The sequence below is a fragment of the Crocodylus porosus genome, unplaced genomic scaffold (genome assembly GCF_001723895.1).
Source record: "Crocodylus porosus isolate Cpor-Errol unplaced genomic scaffold, CroPor_comp1, whole genome shotgun sequence".
NCBI classification, from domain to species: Eukaryota; Metazoa; Chordata; order Crocodylia; family Crocodylidae; genus Crocodylus; species Crocodylus porosus.
In genome coordinates, this window is record NW_017728917.1 from 15,544,936 (window position 1) to 15,562,230 (window position 17,295).

A 17,295-nucleotide genomic window follows, 5' to 3' on the forward strand; every position below is an offset into this window, starting at 1 on the left:
GCATGACCCTCAGTACAAACAACCCCCCAGAGCATTGCCAAGGCCAAAGCCCTGCTTTGCCTCCTACCAATGTTGGGCCAACAGCTTCACCCGCAAAAACTGCCCAGTCAGGAGGAGACTGGGAAGGAGTGGCCCAGCCTCTGGACTGCGGGGGCACAGTGTGGAGCAGGGGAAGGTGTAAGTTGGCTCCCTGGCCCTAGCAGAGCTGGAGGCTGCAGGCGTGGGAGCCTGCCCATGCACCAAAAGCTGAGCAGCGCCTCCACACACCCTGCTGAGCCCCGACCCAGTTCTGTGGCCCCGGGTGTTGGTGCTGGGAAGTGCTTTGCAGCAACGCAGTTGGGCCAGATTGGGGGTTGGGCACTGGCCCTGCAATTGCAGCAGTGAGTTCCCTCATCTTGGACTGGACTGCTGGAGACCTGGGGGCTCCTGCTGAGCTCTGACCCACTTTCTGCAGACAGCAGCAGATTCCTGTTCACCCACACAGGCAGCCTCCAGGTCCCAAGCTCACAGGCGGCAGGGGCTGGGGAAGCAGGTATTCTTCCTTCCTCCTGTGCCCCATTTGCATGAACACAGCACATCAGTGCCAGGCCCCCACATTGTGACTAACAGCAGGCCAGGGCTCTGCAACCACCTGCAGCACAACCTGTGCTGGGAGCAGGGAGAGGATGCGCGACCAAGTCTCTGAACCTCCATGCTGTGACTTGAAGCAAAGAACAGGTGCTCTCAACCTCCAGAGACAGTAGGACAGGCCACTGCTAGCTTGTCCTGCTGCCCCACACCTGCAGGGGCAAAGTGGGGATAAGATACTCCCTGCCTGAGAGCTGCCACAGGTTGAGAAGTGGGGAACTGTGATGCACATGAGCCTGGGACCTCCTCCTTCTCCCCAGCCTTTGCCAGAGTCCATGAGCCAAGAGATTCCCAGGCAGGGCCACGGAGAAGCCGGAAGGGACAGCGCAGCATCCTGTTCCACCAGCCAGAGGCCCCGCCAGGACCCTGGCACCCAGCACTCGCCTAGAGCCTTCCCATCTCTGGCTGCTGTTCTGGAGCTCTCTCCCCCTCAGTAGCTGATCTGTGGTCAGTCGCTCTCAGTGCTCATTAGGATTTGTGTGGCCCCGGCCTCCATCTCTGCCCTTATTAAGCATATGGTTCAAGCTGTACTGCTGGCTCCCTACCTCGGTCCCTGCTTGCTTGCCCTGCCCAGGCCAACAAACCAACCTCTGCTGCTTCTTTTCGTTGGTTCTGTAGCTCCTTCCTACCCCCACTCTGCTCTTCCAACATCCTTTCCCAGGCAGCTGCAGTTCTGACTGCTCAGGATACTTAATGAATGAGGCATGTGCTGCAGGCTAGCTGGTCCTGGGCCCAGTGCCTCACAGGTGCTGCCCTCTCTTGAGTGGCTCCGCTTGGCTTGGCTCATGCTGGTGCTTTAGATCAATTTTTGTGGACTCTTCCTTGCTGTGTGCTACAGAGGTGGGTGCACTGCTCCATGCCCAGCACTATGGCCTGTCCAGGGAAATCCCAGGGATCGATGGCTCCAGCAGCATCAGGCAGGCAGGACAGAACAGCTTGCTCCTGCCAGGGAGCACCCCTTGCTGTGCCAGCAGGACACCTGCAGCCTGCAGGAGCAGCAGGGCACCGGAGGCACCACATCAGCACGGGGCTGCAGAAGGGAAGGACGTGGGGGCCCAGCAGAGCTGCCATTTCCTGCCTTCTTCTACAGGTCTGAGAGCACCTGCCAACCCCAGCAGCATGCAACAGGAAAGCCTGGCACCATCTCGGCCTTCCAGCTGTGGTGAACTCTGTCCAAAACCCCAGCAGTGCCAATGGCAGCAGCATGCTCCTTCTGCACCTGCCAGCTTGAGCTGCAGGGAGCAGGCAGGCACTGGGGGAGGGAACGTCACCTAGCACTACTGCCATTCACTGAGCTTCAGTGCTCCCTGATCTTCCCCCGTGACGCACTGCCACCATGGGAAGCCAGCTACATCCCACAGCTGCCTGCAGCTTGCACTGTACATTAAGAAAAGCCCTTGAGGGTCAAAGGCCCACACTAAGCTACTGCTGTCCTGGACAGTCAAGCCCCCAAGGCCCTGGGGCCTTCGTGGAGCTCAAGAAATCATCACTGCAGCCGCCTAAATGTAGAAAGCTCATGGGGGCCATGTGTGCACATGCCCCTGGCACATGTGTCCATGCACCCTCCTGGGCTGGCCTGCACCTCACTGCAGCTACTTGGCAAGCATGGAACACATGTAGCAATTTCAAACCCAAAGCACAGCCCATTTCCTTTCACAGGTCACGCAGGAAATGGGGCTATTCTTGGAACAGGGAGCCATTTACCTCACTCCAGGGGTGCTGCAACACCCCCCACCCCAGGTTTTGTGACAGTGGCATTCATGCTGGCAGCACAACCAAGGAAGCCAGCACTCTGGCTCAGGAGCTCAGAACAGTCATCCTTCCAGGAAAACAATACAAAAATATGGTATTTGGGACAAGGGTGGAGAGGCAATTCCACTACTGACAATGACAGGCACCTGGGGCAGGGAGACAGCCAGCAGCTGGAAGAGAAAGGACCTTAGGGGTAGAGGCTGGCATCACAGGCAGAGCAGAGGGGACCTGAAGGGACACACACTCCAATGCAGGGATCACACAAGACTCAGCATGCCATTCAGGAGAACCCAGTGAAGCAATCGTGGTGGGCAGAGAAGGCGAGAGGCTGCAGCCACAGGCACCATAGAGAACAGGGCTGGATTTGCAAGTGCAGCTGCTTGCTGGCAGAGGGAGGTGCAGCCTCAGGAGACAGGCTGCAAGGCAATAGCCACGAGCTATGAGCACAAGTCTGCTGGAGCGTGGCGCTCAGGAGAGCCAGTGACCCAGTGCAGCAGCTCCTGCTGCCTGGAGTGTGGGATATCATGCATGTGGTTAGTCCAGGTGACCTGACTGCTCCCATCTGCCTGTGGCCTACCAATTCCCCAGGAGCCCCAGCACTGCTCACCTGGTATTCGCTCCAGTCAATATTCAGAGCCTGAGTCAGGGAGACTGGGATACTTAATGGAGCATCTACATAATCCTGCAAACAGACACACAGATCAGCCATGAATCAGTTGAGGGGAGGGGGAGCAGCTCCAATGGAACTGGTCACAGAAAGCAGAGCAGTGGCAGCGAGTGCTGCCTCTAGCCTGGTTTTGGGGTACTTCTGGACACAGTGCGTTGCTGGAGGGAAGAGGCTGGTGCACCACAACAGGCCCTTCCTCCTGAGGGGAAGAGTAAGCAGCTGGGGACAAGGCACTTCAGTGTGAGGATCTCTGCAGGGCCCTGGCCCTCCATCTCCCCAGCAAGCAGACCAGAGAAATGCAAAACTGAGACTAGAGGCCACCTACAAAGTACTAGCTTCAGGTCACAGGTATGTGGAGATCAGGATACCAGGCCAGCCACAGCAAGGTCCAGCTTCCCATAGGCAGCCAGAGCATCCCAGAGTGCAGGATGCTGATTTGCTACAGAGACAGCCCCTTCCTGTTGGGTTCCCTCCCCACGGCAAGGAGGGACATGCACTGTTATGTAACTGTTTGCAAGGTCCTGCGTCAAGGATTAGGCGCAGCAAAGCCCGCAGCTTTCCGGTTAGCAACATCCTTGTACCTGCTTCCAGTTAAACACGAGGCCTTCAGCAGTGTAATCCCGATCTTTGTACTCCTTAAAAAATTCACAGCCTGCAAGACACAAGGCAACGAGTGATTGTGCAGACAATTGATCACTAACTGCTGGAATCCCCAGGGGGACAAGGAGCTGACAGCCTCAGCGCCAGCCGGGACTCCAGCACATGGAGTGAATCCACAATCAGCCTGCCTGCGGGAGGTCAGGGCCAGCCATCAATGCAGTGTGCAGCCTGGTCCCCGAGTGCCGCCCTGACGAGCCAGTGGCAATGCAGAGGAGGCTCCCAAGGTGCTAACCCTGTTGTGACCCTCAGCTCTCCAGCTCTCAGGGACAGTATCACCACACATCTGGGGTATTCCCTTCACATCAGAGGAGCATGCACCAGGTGTTCCCCACAGTGCTGCCCTGGGGTTGCAGGCAGCACTGCAGAGCGCGACAGTAGCTCTGGCAGAGCTGAAGCTGTTTCTCTTTGGATACTAGGAGTCTGCACCAAGACCCTGCTGCCGCCACCATGAGTGCATGGAGATGGGTGGTTGTACCATGCACACAACCATCTGCACGCAAGTGCCTCAGTGCAGTGGCAGCAGGACTTGGAGTCTGACTGGAGGGAGGGGGAAGAGAGGGGGACAACCCAGAGCTTCAAAACTCAGGGGGGAGGAGGAGGAGGAGATGGGCTTGGTTTTCAAATGGGAAATGTCACCTGGAGCAGGATATGGCCAACCCAACCCCCCATTAGGGAAAGGCTCCCACAGGCCTCTGCCCAAGATGCTAACTGACTGCTCAAGCCCCGATTTCAAACTGCAAGCTTAGACAAAACCTTAAGAACTGGGGCACTGAACACGGCACCTCATTGCACCAGCAGGAGGCTTGGTGCAGATGCCCACGGGAAGGGAAGCGATGAGAACTGCAAGAGCACAAATGTCCATCCCCTTTTTCCCTTTAACACCAGCCTCCAGCCCAAATGCTCTCCACCTCCTGGAAGTGACCCCTTGCTCTGAGAACAGCGAGTTCTCTGCAGTTTCAGCTTGGAGCAATTTTACAGCCCAGTTCCGAACAGGAAGTCCTGATGCTGTGAACCTGGATCCAGCCGTAATTAGAGCATTCCCTCTGCGCTGCTCCATCCATTACAGCTGCTGCACTCGCTTTAATGTAACACCGTGGCCTCCTCCCCCTCCCGCCGTGACCAGGCTGTGCTCGGAGAGCTAGGCAGCCTAGCAAAGCTCTGCCCTGGCACAGAAGTGAGGAGCTGTCTTGGGCAGCAGCTGCACAGGCACTAGGCGATGCAGGAGTCAGGTGTAGCCATGTGCATTATGAGCCAGCAGCCCCCAGCCCAGAGAAGCACCAACAGCCAACTGCAGAATCCCCCCTCTCCCCAAGCCCTTCATAGGACCAGCTGCCTAGGGTAGAAACAGGGGCCTAGGCAGTGGCACAGGCTGGAGCTCTGCTGCGCATGGGCAGCCACGTGGCTCTGATGTTGCAGTTACAGGGGTTCAGGCACAAGCTATGGAGGCCTGTTGTCAGCCAAGCAGCTGCGCGTGCTGGCTATCCACAGCAAGTCCAATGCTGACCCGCACTGCGGAACAAGATGCCTTGTGCCTCCTCTCGGTATCAAAACAACGCTTCCCCACTGCAGGTCTGGGGCCAGGCAGGGCTCACCTAGGGGGAGGGCAAGGAGGAGCACTGGGGGCTGGTCTTTTGTGACCAGCAAATATGAATCTCTCTCTTCCCTCTCCTTTGAAGGGTCAGAGGGAGAGACTTGAACTCCTCAAGTGACCCCCAGCCCCAAGAAGACATGGAGCAGTGGGGCACTCAGGTTCCATCCATGCATATCTGCCCTGGGCCTAAATCCCCTGAGACTGGCAGTTTAGGGAGGGCTGTGAGCACAGCTACTCCCACTGCAACTTGGCCCTGCAGGGTCAAGCCCTCACAGGATGCAACTAAGCTGCCTGGTGCTGGCTCACATCCTCTAGACCCCTTCTAGACACGTGCACATGCTCCTGCTGGCCTAAAGAGCTTCCTGCTCCAGAGACTAGGGAACATGCAGGGAGTCCCAGCCTTTACCCACCATACACAAGGAGCTCCCCATCCCCAGCAGCCCATTCAGCCATCAGCCCTGTACCTGGGTATGGGATGGAGAGAAGGGTGAAGTCAGCATAGCGCTGTGCTTTGTCCACCTTCTCCGAAGACGTAACACTAAGGAGGATGAAAGAACAGGGTACATATTCAGAGCACGGGGCCCCCAGGCACTGGGACACCCAGGCTGGTCACATGGTACACAGGCGCATCCAGCGGACAGAACGGTCCTGACTCCAGTGGCAGCCTAGAGCCCCACTCAGATCCAAACACTGCAGGGATGCTCCAGCCCAAGGACAGTCGCACCCTCAGCCCAGATGCATCTCAGGGAGTCGCCCACCTTCCTCAACCCTCTGCTCCCCTCCTCTGAAGTCAGGGTCCTCACACCTACCTGGCCCCTGCCGAGGAAGTCGCTACACCTGCAGTCGCAAGGACCAGGGTGTCCAACCTCCGTCCCCAGTCGGGACAACTGGGAACCCATCCTGGCTGCAAGAAGGGTGGTGGAGCTGAGCCAACCTTCAACCTTCTGCCACAGCCTTCACAGTGGCACTGGCCAAGGCCAAATGGACCTGATATACAGCCCAGTGTGCCCTGAGGGCTACATTTTAAGGCAACAGTTCCCAAGCTGTGGTACATGTACCACCAGTGGTATGCAAACAACTTGTCAGTGGCACGCATTAACAGATTTATTATAATTACTTTGCATGACAAAAATTTGCTGGTGGTATGTAAGGTTGCATCATTTTAACTTGGTGGTGCACAATCTGTCATAGTTTCGGAACCACTGCTTTAAGGCATTGATGAATACCTCCTGGGGCCTCTCCAGTGCCCTGCCAGGAGAAGACAGCACTGCATGCAGGTCAATGCAGTCCGAGCCCTGGGCTGGCTCATGACTCTGGGCAGCAGGTGCAGACCCGCCATCCCCCCCTACACAGCCCAAGGGCAGGCGCAGGTTCTACACTCACTTCAAGCCAAACTTCACCTTCTTGTTCTCCACCATCAGGTCACAGATGTACCGAACCGACAGGTACCGCAGCAGCTTGATGTCGTGCCCTCTAACCTTGTCAAACAACTGGGAGTCTGCATTTCTGCAACAAGCGCAGGAGAGGCAATAGGCCAGGGTCAATGCAGACACCTGCTGGTCCCCAGGCTGGGCTGGGGAACCAGACTGCACCCGTGGAGACCTCTCCCTACTGGCAGCCCTGGAACAGCTGCTTGTCAAGGCACCCTGTGGCCCCACAATGCAGCCCTGCCTGTGCACGTCTGTCAAGACACCACGTCACATTGGTGCTGTTCTTTCTACAGCAGTTCACCCAGTGCTCAGCAGGGTCACAGGGGCTGGTTTTGTGGCAAGGAGCCAAGCAGAAACTGAGGCGAGCTCTCGGAGCCCATCTGCAGCGCGTTCAGGAGAATGAACAACCAAGCAGGAGAAGGAAGTCTCGGTGCTTTAAGGGCTGGCGGCTTGGCACTGCCAGACGCAGCAGGATCTCCTGGACAACTAAGCATCAGCTGCAGCCTGCAGTTCCTTCCCCCCTGCAAGGTAGCACCTGCACTCCTGGCATATGCCCAGGTCACCCGCCTCCACACACGTACACTGAGCAGAGTGCAGGTAACAGCCCCAGCATGCTGCAAAGTGGGAAGCCCACAAGACTAATGAGTGCCAGAAAATCCTGGCAGTTTCCCAACACTGTGATCACCTGCCTAACTGGCTATGTAGCACAGGCCACACAACATCCCTGAATAAACTGCAGCACTGAGGCCTCAGCTTGTAGGGTGATGCAGCACAACCAGCACACAACCAGCTTCTCCATGCACTGAACATCACTCCAGCATTGTCGTCCCTTCAGACACAGCAGCTGCCTTTGGGAGGGAGGAAAGTGTCCCCTCCCTGGCCCATCCCACCCCCTCAGATCGTGGGAGTCATGCATGCAGCGTGCTCCTCTCTGTGAACGGAGATCCAAAATTATCCCTTCCGTCCACATTATCTTTCTGGACTGCCTACCCACTCTGTACAGCTCAGGACCATCTAACAGGTGGCATCTGCTTGCCCCCAGCAGTGAAACAGGAGACTTCAGTTACACTGGGCTCAGCCAGGTGATAGCATCAGCAGGTTCTGGTTTTTGTAACCATACCAGGGATAACATGAAGGGCTTGTTTTTGAGAGCAAGAAGGAGCTCATGGCCTGCAGTGGCCCCAAGACATTGCTATGGCTCAGACTGGAGACGAAGGGTTGAACTGGCTGGTCAGATCTGAATTCCTCTCTTCCTACCCAACTGCTGCACACACACCTGAACGCAGGATCTTCCTCTGAAAGGTCATCGGTATCAGCCCAGGCATCATCAGAGCCCCCTGCAAGGAGAGCACAATGTCAGGGGCAGAGCTTGTGTAATGCCCTCATGCTCCCCCATGCTGCAGCCCACACACACCAGGGTTGTCACCCTGCCCACAACTTCCTTCCCGCCTTCCCCAAGTGGTGTCAGACCCAACCTTGGTCTCCCACCCCTGTCAGAGACTATTATACTCATCAGACCTGGGCAGCAAATTTAGCTCTTGTTCCATGTCCCTCCTTGGATGACATCCTTGGAGGATCTACAGAGGATGCCCCCACCCCACCACGCTGCTCTTTGATGAATGCTCAAACAGGTCAAAATCCCCCCAAGGGACAAGGTGCTTTGAGGCCGACTTACAGCCGGCCTATGATGTGCCCTCCACCCACCCATACACCGTGCCCACAACAATGCACAGACAGATGTTCTGCTGAGCTGACCATGCAGGGTCCCTTACTCACCTGAGAAGATGTAGTTGTATCCAGTACGGCCGTACAGCTCCCCCCACCCTGCCAGGGTTGCTGACCTGCAGATGTGCTGGAGAAAGCAACTATCATTAACCTCTTGCAGGTCTCAGAAGGGCTGCCCTTGTACATGGGGAACCGTGCCCAGCCTCCTGTCCCCTCCAGGGATCTCAGCTGCCACCTCTCTGTACCCAGTCTCTACAGTCTGTTTACCTACCTGACCTCCAATGGGCAATTCCTACCTGTTCTGGCCTCCAGCTCCCCACACCCTGCTCACCCATGTCAATTCTGTACTGCCTGCTAAAACAAGCAGCGCCTGAGCTGTGTTCATGTTTAGGTTGACCCTCATCCTTCAAACTGCTGCCATAAAGGCTAAGGACTGTCCCTATATTTGTCTCAGCAGCTCCCGCCCGGATCCCTCCACAGCAGCCTCCCTGATGGAGGGCCAGGGTCTCAGCCTGCATGGGTGCCTGACCACGCCACCTTAATTCGTGCCAGGTGAGACAAGCAACCATGGCACACATGGCTGCCAAGGGGAGCTACACAGAACTACAGCCACTTGAATTCTCCACAGGAGTGCCCACACCAACACTTAATGCAGCTCAACTCATTCACTGTAAAGTCAATCGGGATTAACACGCCTGCATCCCTCCTTGTAAGACAAGCTCGGGGATCCACTCAGCCGCCTAAGCAACCTCAGATTGCTTCCTGCATGGCTGCAGAAAAGCACTTTATTTAGTTGGGCAGCTTCTCTTCAGGGACAAAACAGGAGAACGAGAGCTAACTGCCAGATGGTTTGGGGCTACAGGAGGGGATCCCTTCCCACAGCTCTTCCAGGGGGAACCCAGAGCTTGGCAAGGTGGTAGGCAGGCCTGTGGGGAATACCCAGGGCACCTAGGGAGAAACAGTCTTGTGTGGTTCAAGTTGCCATAACCCTGCTTCCGTTGGTCTCCAATGCAGTGGAGACGCCAGCTTGCAGGGACCCATCACAAACCCTGCCCCAGGCTGGTGAGTGGATGCACTCTACTGTAGTGCCCCTCCACTCCCAGGCAGCCCATCTGCCTCTTCAGTTGGTGTCTAGGAGCAGGATCTGGCCTGCAGAAACTAATGCTGCCAGGTGATGAGGGCAGCTCAGAAAGTGGGGAGAGGGACGCCCCTCACATCAGCCAGGCACGTTCAGGCCACCTTACCTTGCCTTTGTACAGGATGACCGGGCAAACGAAACGGCCTCTGCACCTGGCCATCTTGCTACGGTGGATGAGGTCCTGCAGCTTGCTCACCTGTACGGTGCTCTCAAATCTGCCAGACAGAGAGAAGGCGAGATCAGGGCACAGGGCCTTGCATCCACACAGCCCAGATCAATGGGATGCCTGTGTGCCTTGCCTCTACCCTAGCACCCGCAGCCCAGCCCATCAGCCTCCAGACCAGCTGCGAAGCCTAACAGCAAGGATGCAGGCCTCCTACAGTGCACAGACCAACAAGTGAGAGAACCACACCAGGGTCTTTCCTGGTCTAAAGGAGTCCACTGCTCACTCCGGCAACACCAGGCTTGTAGCAGAAGCCCCATCAGCAGCTGGCAGAAAGGCCTGCATGAGCCTGGCAACAGCATCTTGGGTCACCAGTCTGTGGCTAACACGCTAGAAGACAAAGGATGGCCTGGGTGCCTGGTGGGAGCTTAAGACTAGGTTCTTCTTATGCCGAGCTCCATTTCAGCTGCCCAGTTCCATCGAGTCCTGGGCACAAGGGTTAAGACACGAGTGCACAAGTTCCCATCGGTCCTTCAAGGGTGCATCAAGGCTGCCCTGCAGTGAGAGGGAAGCTTGCCTGTGTGGGGTGGGCTGTGACACATACTCTGACTCTTCATCTCCCAGGTTGGGAAGCTTCGCTGTTGTGGAGGGGCTGGAGGCAGTAGTCACTCCATGTTAATGAGCTCTCCAGTACCGCATTTTCTACATGCTGCTTCTTTTTAATGAAAGAGAAGTGTTTCTCAGTGCTCGCGTAGGCGGTTCTATTATATAGGTTTGCAAGGAGGCCAGTACTGTGGCTAGGTAAAGGCTGTTCCCTGCCCCACGCTTTGTTCGGATGGAACCACAGTATCACTGCACACAGAAACGTTTGAAGCATGTAGCTGCCATCAGGGCCAGCAAGAGAGGGGACAGAAATGGAGCTCAGGTCTCTGATGTTCCTGACAAGGAAGGAACAACTCCTGTACAGGGAGAGGCAGCTAGTGTTATGCTGGAGAGGGCAGATACTGACATCCCTTAGAGGAGATTAAAGTTGAGGATGTTAGCTCTGGAGGAAGGGAGGCTGCAAAACTGGCCCTGCAGGCTACCAGCACTAGTTTTGACAGTGCAGTCTCAGAGCAAGCCAGGTTCACATCAGAGGTGGGAGGGAGCTCTTCTCTAGATGGCTTGAAAGCTGAGACCCTAGTCCTGATGCAGAGGGGAAGAATGCAGAGAGGTTTCCTGAGAGCACGCGGACCAGAGCAAGGAGACCCCAGCAGATGGAAGAACTCAGGGAAAACCTCAAAGTGCTGGCAGTGCCAGGGAAGAAGGATGCAGAGCTGCTGCAAAAGGAATAAGATTGCTCTGCTCGATGCAAGGACAATGCAGGGACTTAAATAAAACCAGCCACTGTCCATAGCCAGGTGATTCAAGATGATTTGGAAGTTCGTCAGGATAAAGGACAGGAAGTAGGAGAAAGCCCAGGTGCCAACTGGTCTAGTGAGGATGAAGGATGCCCAGGGCAGTGGTTTAAATATGCGGGCATGAAAGGAGGGGGGGTCCCCTGCTGCTGCTTCCTGCTGCCCTGCCATTAAGGCAGGAGTTTCAGAAGCCGCCAGCCGCAGAAACCGGCGCAGGCGGCGGGCGCCCTCTGCTGCTGCGTTCCCAGCACAGGCTGCTTCTGGAAGGCAGCAGACTTCACGATACCCCTGCACCCAGCCGCCCCCCTGCAGCCTAGGCAGGTGCTCCCCGCGCACAGGCAGCCCGCACCACAGCTCTGTACATCTTGGCTCAAGGTCCGGGCTGTTTTCAGGGCTCCCCATTTCTGACTCGCAGGCAGCAGACAGGAGCGCAGGGGACACCTCACAGGCCCCAACAGTACGTGCTGGAGCAAAGTCCACAACTCTGGCCTCCAGATGGGGAGTGCTGGAGGAGTTTATGTCTCCCCTAGCCCCACCCTTCCCTGCTCCCAGAGGAGGGATGCCCAGACTACAGAAAGTAGCATTTGGTGCCACTTCCTCACAGCAACACAGGTGCTGAGCACAGCTGAGGTAAAGCAGTCTCAGTCACCATCAGTAGCCCATGTGCACTTTGAGGATCGGACCAAAGTTGGGAGAACTCATCCACCGTACAGCTGCAGGGTGCTTAAGGTTAAAAAAAAAACCCTTACAAGACCAAAGAACCAGCCACCTGCTCACAGGGGCACCATGTTTCAAGGGACCTGTCAAGGACAAGCACACAACTGCAGCCCGAGGAAATGATTCTCTGTGAGATGAAGTGACTCAGTGCCATCAGGGGGAGGAGGGGACGGCACCTGCAGCAGGACGCCCCAGGAGGCAGGCTCCACTGGCTGCAGCAGATGACCTTGATCCCCCACCCCACTCCACCCATGTGCCATGGGGCTCATCCTCAGCTCCACCTGTCCAGAACAGAGCTTCCCCACCTGCTAGTTCACACTGGGGCAGAGGGGCAAGCCCCAGCACAAGTAGGGATGGCAGCAAGTGGGGCACAGAGCACATCCCACCCCTGCCCCAGACTCACTCCCTCAGAGCAGCAGGTCTCCTTGCACCCTAGAACACCAGGGCCTGGGGGTTAATGAATACCCCACCCACAGGACCCCCTTGTCCCAAACATCCACCTCTTACCAAAGCCACCCCTCTCTCCTCAACCCTCCCACTGCTGTCCTACAAGCCCGGGCCTGGGGAGGAGGCGGCACACTAATGAACTGCCTTCTAGGGGACAGTCAGAGCCTGCTGGGTTGTCTGCTGCACTCACTGTATCTTCCCAAGTGAAGAAGAGCTGAGGCAGAGGAAGACCACGGGAGCCCACCAGCACCCCATCCCTACCCTGAGCCAGCCTTTCCTAGAACTGTGCCTGGGACCTGAGCCCAGCTGCACTGGGCTGCATGGAGCAGACAGGACATGGGGTCCTTCAGCCTTGGCCCAACCAATTCACCCAGAGATGCTCCATACTGTGCTGCATGTGCACAGGCAGAGGAAGCCAACAGCGGCAAACTCCCTTCATTACACAGCTTAGTGATGTACCACCTAACCCCACACCCCCTGCACCCAGGCCACCTTCCTCCAAGGGCAGGCTGGCTACTCCCCCACAAGAGTGCTATATTTCTTGGATCTGAGGTTTACATTCTAGGGTGCTTTCAGGGTTCTCTGTTTCTGACTCTCACAGGAAACTCAGGAGCACCCCACAGGCCTCCCTACAGCAGGTGCTGGGGCAGAGAGACCCACACAGCATAGCAAAGCCAACACTTCTAGCCTCCAGGTGGGCAGTGGTGGAGGGGCCCCAGACCAGTACAGAGGAACCTGCCATAGGGTAAGCCACAACAGGGCTCCTTTCCACTGCTGCCATTTGATCAGCATGAGCAATGCCAAGGACTGCTGGGAGCTTCCCAGATGCAAGAAGCTGGAGGGTGAAGGACAAGAAATGCCCTCCATCCTGGCTGCAGGCACTGGTGAGCTACTCATAACCAGACTACACCTGCTCTAGCTCATCTGCTCAAGAACCAACTCATCTCAGCCCGGCAGCTGCTTTTGCCAGTACCTTTGTCACCCAGCAACGTTCTGCTGTTTTTAAGCAAGCTGCTTAGTGGTAGGAAAGTAGCACCCGAAGCTCTGGGAAGTCAGCTGTAATTCTTCACCATTTGAACCCAACCTGGATCATCGCAACTCAGTCGGACTGCTTTGCAAAATAGTGTTCTTCACCACCTCAAGCCAACGAGCTTGCACACACAGGACAGCGGTTGGACCACCGCACTGACATGAGAAGCATGCAGCAAATGTTACATGACCAGTGCTGTCCCTTTGACAGCTGTAATTTTAGAAGACAACAGCTGGCGGCAACAGATGCACCTACTCCACATCCTCCTGTCAGTGTGGTTTTTACACATCCTCTTCCTACTTGAGCAGGGGAGGCCGACTGTACAAGTGCACCCTTCTTATGCACCTTTAATTTGCCCCCTGGCAGTTGTCAGTACCTGTTTGTATGCCTGAGACAAGGGCAACAGAAGCTCCCACCCTCCTGCCGCTCTACACCCCTTAGAAATGCAAGGTCTCCTATGGTTTGTTCTCTACTTGCTTACCTTGTGGAGGTGAGGGGAGGACAACTGTGGCCTCCTCACTTACTTCAGGGGAATTTTCCAGCTGGCTGATCACCAATAGCTTCCTTTCCCTCACCAACACTATCGGAAGTGGAGTGGCCATTCCTGCACAGCATGCCAGATGAAACCAGCTCCTGACCGCAAGGGTTGCGACACTCTGTTCCTCCCCAATCCGTACGCACCAGAACCCAGGTGGGGGAGTTCTGGCTTGATTTCTGCTGGGGCAGCTGTGCACCGGTCAAGGACACACTGGCTCTGTACCATCCAGGTCAGAGCCTTTCCTGGGCTGGCAGAGTTAACTTAGAGCCCAGGAAGCTGCACGTGCAGTTCAGATGCTGTCTCCTACTGTGCATGACTTGACATGCTTGAGGGAACACTCACCTGCTGAGGGCCTCAGATTTCTACATGACCTGGCAAAGGGGTGGCTGTAGCCAGCTGCAGAATTTTGAGGCACCATCAACAAGCCTTTACAGGATGCAAGTTGGCCTTCTGTGCCCATCCTGCTCCCCATCTGTGTTTCTGCCCCAGTCAGCACTTTGCCTCCTCCCACGACTGTTTACATTCCCTAAAAGGAGCTGCTTTTAAAAGAGACCCAGCTAAAGGTCTTTTGAAAGCAGAAGTTATGCTGAACTTTAACTTAGAGAACATAAGCCATTGGCCCGAGACTCCGGCAAGGCCGCTGTTTTACAAGCTTGTAAACTGTCAAGTGCCCAGATTCTGTGTGGGGTCTTAAACACACACCGTGGTTGCATACATGGAGATGATGGAGTACAACACAAGGAACACACCACCACCATGGTGGGGAATAAGGCAAGTACCGCAGTCTAGATGGCTGTGCTTCTTGTTACGAGCACAGAGTTGCATTCTTTAGAAGACCTCAGAGAAAACACTACAGTAATACTCGGAGACAAGTCCAACCAGGAAGTCTTCCTGCGTGAAGGTTTAGGAAAGGATCCAAACATGTCCAGAAATACCGGCATCCAAGCAGCTCCACTGAAGTTCACTGAGTTACTCCCAGGCTTCAGTGTGCACTGAAAACTTCCCTACCCGACTCGGCTTCCAGCCCTGCAGGATCAAGCTCTTCTCAGCACTCCTCAACCAATGCCCAACTGCAGCGCCTGTGGGAAGACATCATGGGCTAGATCTCCCTTAATTACCAAAGAGCAAACACAGTGATAAGAAGAGCAGGGGTGTCAGCTGCAGGCCACAGAGGCAGACTGCAGCAGAAGAGATTTATACTGAGTGTTGCAGAAACTTCCAAACTGCAAGAGCAGCAGAACAACAGAAGGAGCTGTCCAGGGATGCTGGGGAACCTCTTCATTGGAGGGATGCTGTCCAGGATGGTAAGGACTAGTGCTTCCTACATGTGTGATGAGACGCCCTCTGAGGTCCCTCCCAACCCTGAGATTTAGCTGCTTATCAGACTGAGGTGCCATGTGCAAGTCATGATGGGGAGGGGAAGGGGGGGGCAGGGGGAGAACCAAAAGGCTGGGTGGATTCCTGGATTAACAAGGAAGCATACTGTTTTCAGACAGGGAACTGACTTTCAGCCTAGCTGGCAAATCATTCAGCCAACGCTCTTAACTCTTCCCGAGCACTCTTGCTTCTGCCACGCAAGGCCACTTCCCAAACCATCTACTTCTCCCTCCAAGTGCTCACTCCTCCAGCTGTGGCAGAGTGCTTGCACAGGCCACAGAGGCTTTTTAAAGCCTCCAAACTTCAGGACAGTGGTTTCCAAGCTCCAAGTGGCCTCACACAGAAGCACTGCTGTGAACACACGTGGAATTGGCTAGGCAGTAGAAAGATTCATGCTTCAGAGAAGCGCAGCCCAGGCTGCTCTGAGCCAACAAATAGCATTGTTTGTGCATCTATGGCTCATCAGCTGGCATTCACAAACCCCCAAATTCAACAAGTGTTAGCAGCAACTTCTTTTTCAAAACAAGTCTTCAGTTAGGCAGCTCCAAGTTTTGTAACTGTTCATATTTATGCAGCAGCTTCCCATCATGAGGCAAGGGAGCAGAAACACCAAGAGGGAACTTGGGATGTCAGCGACAGCAAGAACGCACCCGTGGGAGCGATTTGCTCGCACCCTCACAGCCGTCACGCTCAGGGCCCTCAATACTGAGCAGAAGGCAGGACTGACCACGTAAGTGTCTATAAGGTGGTGAAGCAAAGAGTAGGATGTGGAATCCTCTCTACTGCAGGCCTGGCTGGGTCTGCCTGACCCTGCCTCAGCACAGTGGGGGAACCATGTGCTTGAGCTCCCCCCAGATGGACCCAACACTTTTCTGTCAGCTCACATCAGTGCTATAACAGCACATTTCTTACTACCAAGCAGCGGAACGCCACAGCTCAGTACGTTGCTCTGCACTCCTTCCCATGCCTCTTCTTGGCCTTGCCTGTTACTTCACCCCCAAGAAAGACTGAAAAAAGCAGCATGTAAATAACCGTGTTCAGCCCTACAGGTGAAGTGCTGTGGCTCTGCCTTTCTGGACTCTAGTCTACCCTTAGCTTCTGCGAGTGTGAAACCAGTCTGCAACATTTCCTCCCGTCTTCACCCCCCAGAGACGTCTCACTTATCTCCTCTCTCGCAGGGCATTTGAGAGAGCTTGAAGGAACAACTACTTTAGAAGGGCCAAAAGGCAGACAAATCCCAGAGTGCAGGAAAGCAAAGGGAAGCAGTCCTGACCCTGGCACAGAAACACCCGAGCTGCAGACGCAATCCAACAGCAAGCAGTGAAAGGAACTTAGCACCAGACAGGTGACACAGCTGGCTCAAAAGCAGCAGCGCAGCCTCCCTGCAGGTGCCAAGAGCCCCTTCCAAGACGCACGGAGACCCCAGAGATGACGAGACGCGGCAACACGAGATGCAAATCACACGCTTGGGAAACCACCAGAGCACCAGCCCCTGCAGCTGCATGCGTGTCAGCAGGAAGGAGGCTCGAGCACAGCGAGCGATCGCAGGACACGAACCAGCCGCCCAGTGCAGAGAAGAGGAAGCCATATGGCCATGCCTGAGTGCATCAGCCAGGATGTCTCCACTGGACAGCGCCCCTAGCAGCATGGCCTCACATGGAGCCACTGAGCAATGCCAGGCAGCCGCGCCGCGCCGCAGGAGGACCAGAGCGGGCGAAGCGCTGTCAGGGCAGTTGTGGAGCAGGTGCAGCAGGCGGGGGCTGCAATGGTGTCGCTGAGCAGGGGGCAGGGCGGGCAGAGGGGCGGCGAGGCGAGGCAGGCCGGGCGCGCGGGGGCCAGGCTCTTACGCGTGGTGCTCGCGGTCGTGGCTCTCGTAGTCCAGCAGCACGATCTGGCGCGGGTAGTGGCTGCAGATCTCGCCGTTGGCGTTAGGCACCAGGCTGTAGCAGTAGTCCTGGCCGAACAGCTCCAAGCAGCGGCGCTCGATGCGCTCCACCTGCAACGGCCACAGCTTCAGCGCGGCCGGCCGGCCAGCC

General features: G+C 56.0%; 1 protein-coding gene across 1 annotated transcript in view; it reads right to left on the reverse strand.

The window, feature by feature from the left end:
• Positions 1 to 17,294, reverse strand: part of MTMR14 (myotubularin related protein 14) — a gene marked incomplete at both ends in the record, with an annotated part of 35,060 nt that extends 17,766 nt beyond the window's left edge. Inside the window, 8 exons of the mRNA XM_019537007.1 lie at positions 2,987 to 3,061; positions 3,628 to 3,698; positions 5,762 to 5,835; positions 6,681 to 6,803; positions 8,004 to 8,064; positions 8,504 to 8,579; positions 9,697 to 9,805; positions 17,107 to 17,294. Coding sequence (XP_019392552.1) covers positions 2,987 to 3,061; positions 3,628 to 3,698; positions 5,762 to 5,835; positions 6,681 to 6,803; positions 8,004 to 8,064; positions 8,504 to 8,579; positions 9,697 to 9,805; positions 17,107 to 17,294 — 777 coding nt within the window. The remainder of the gene's footprint in view (positions 1 to 2,986; positions 3,062 to 3,627; positions 3,699 to 5,761; positions 5,836 to 6,680; positions 6,804 to 8,003; positions 8,065 to 8,503; positions 8,580 to 9,696; positions 9,806 to 17,106) is intronic.
• Between the last annotated feature and the right edge of the window lies 1 nt (position 17,295).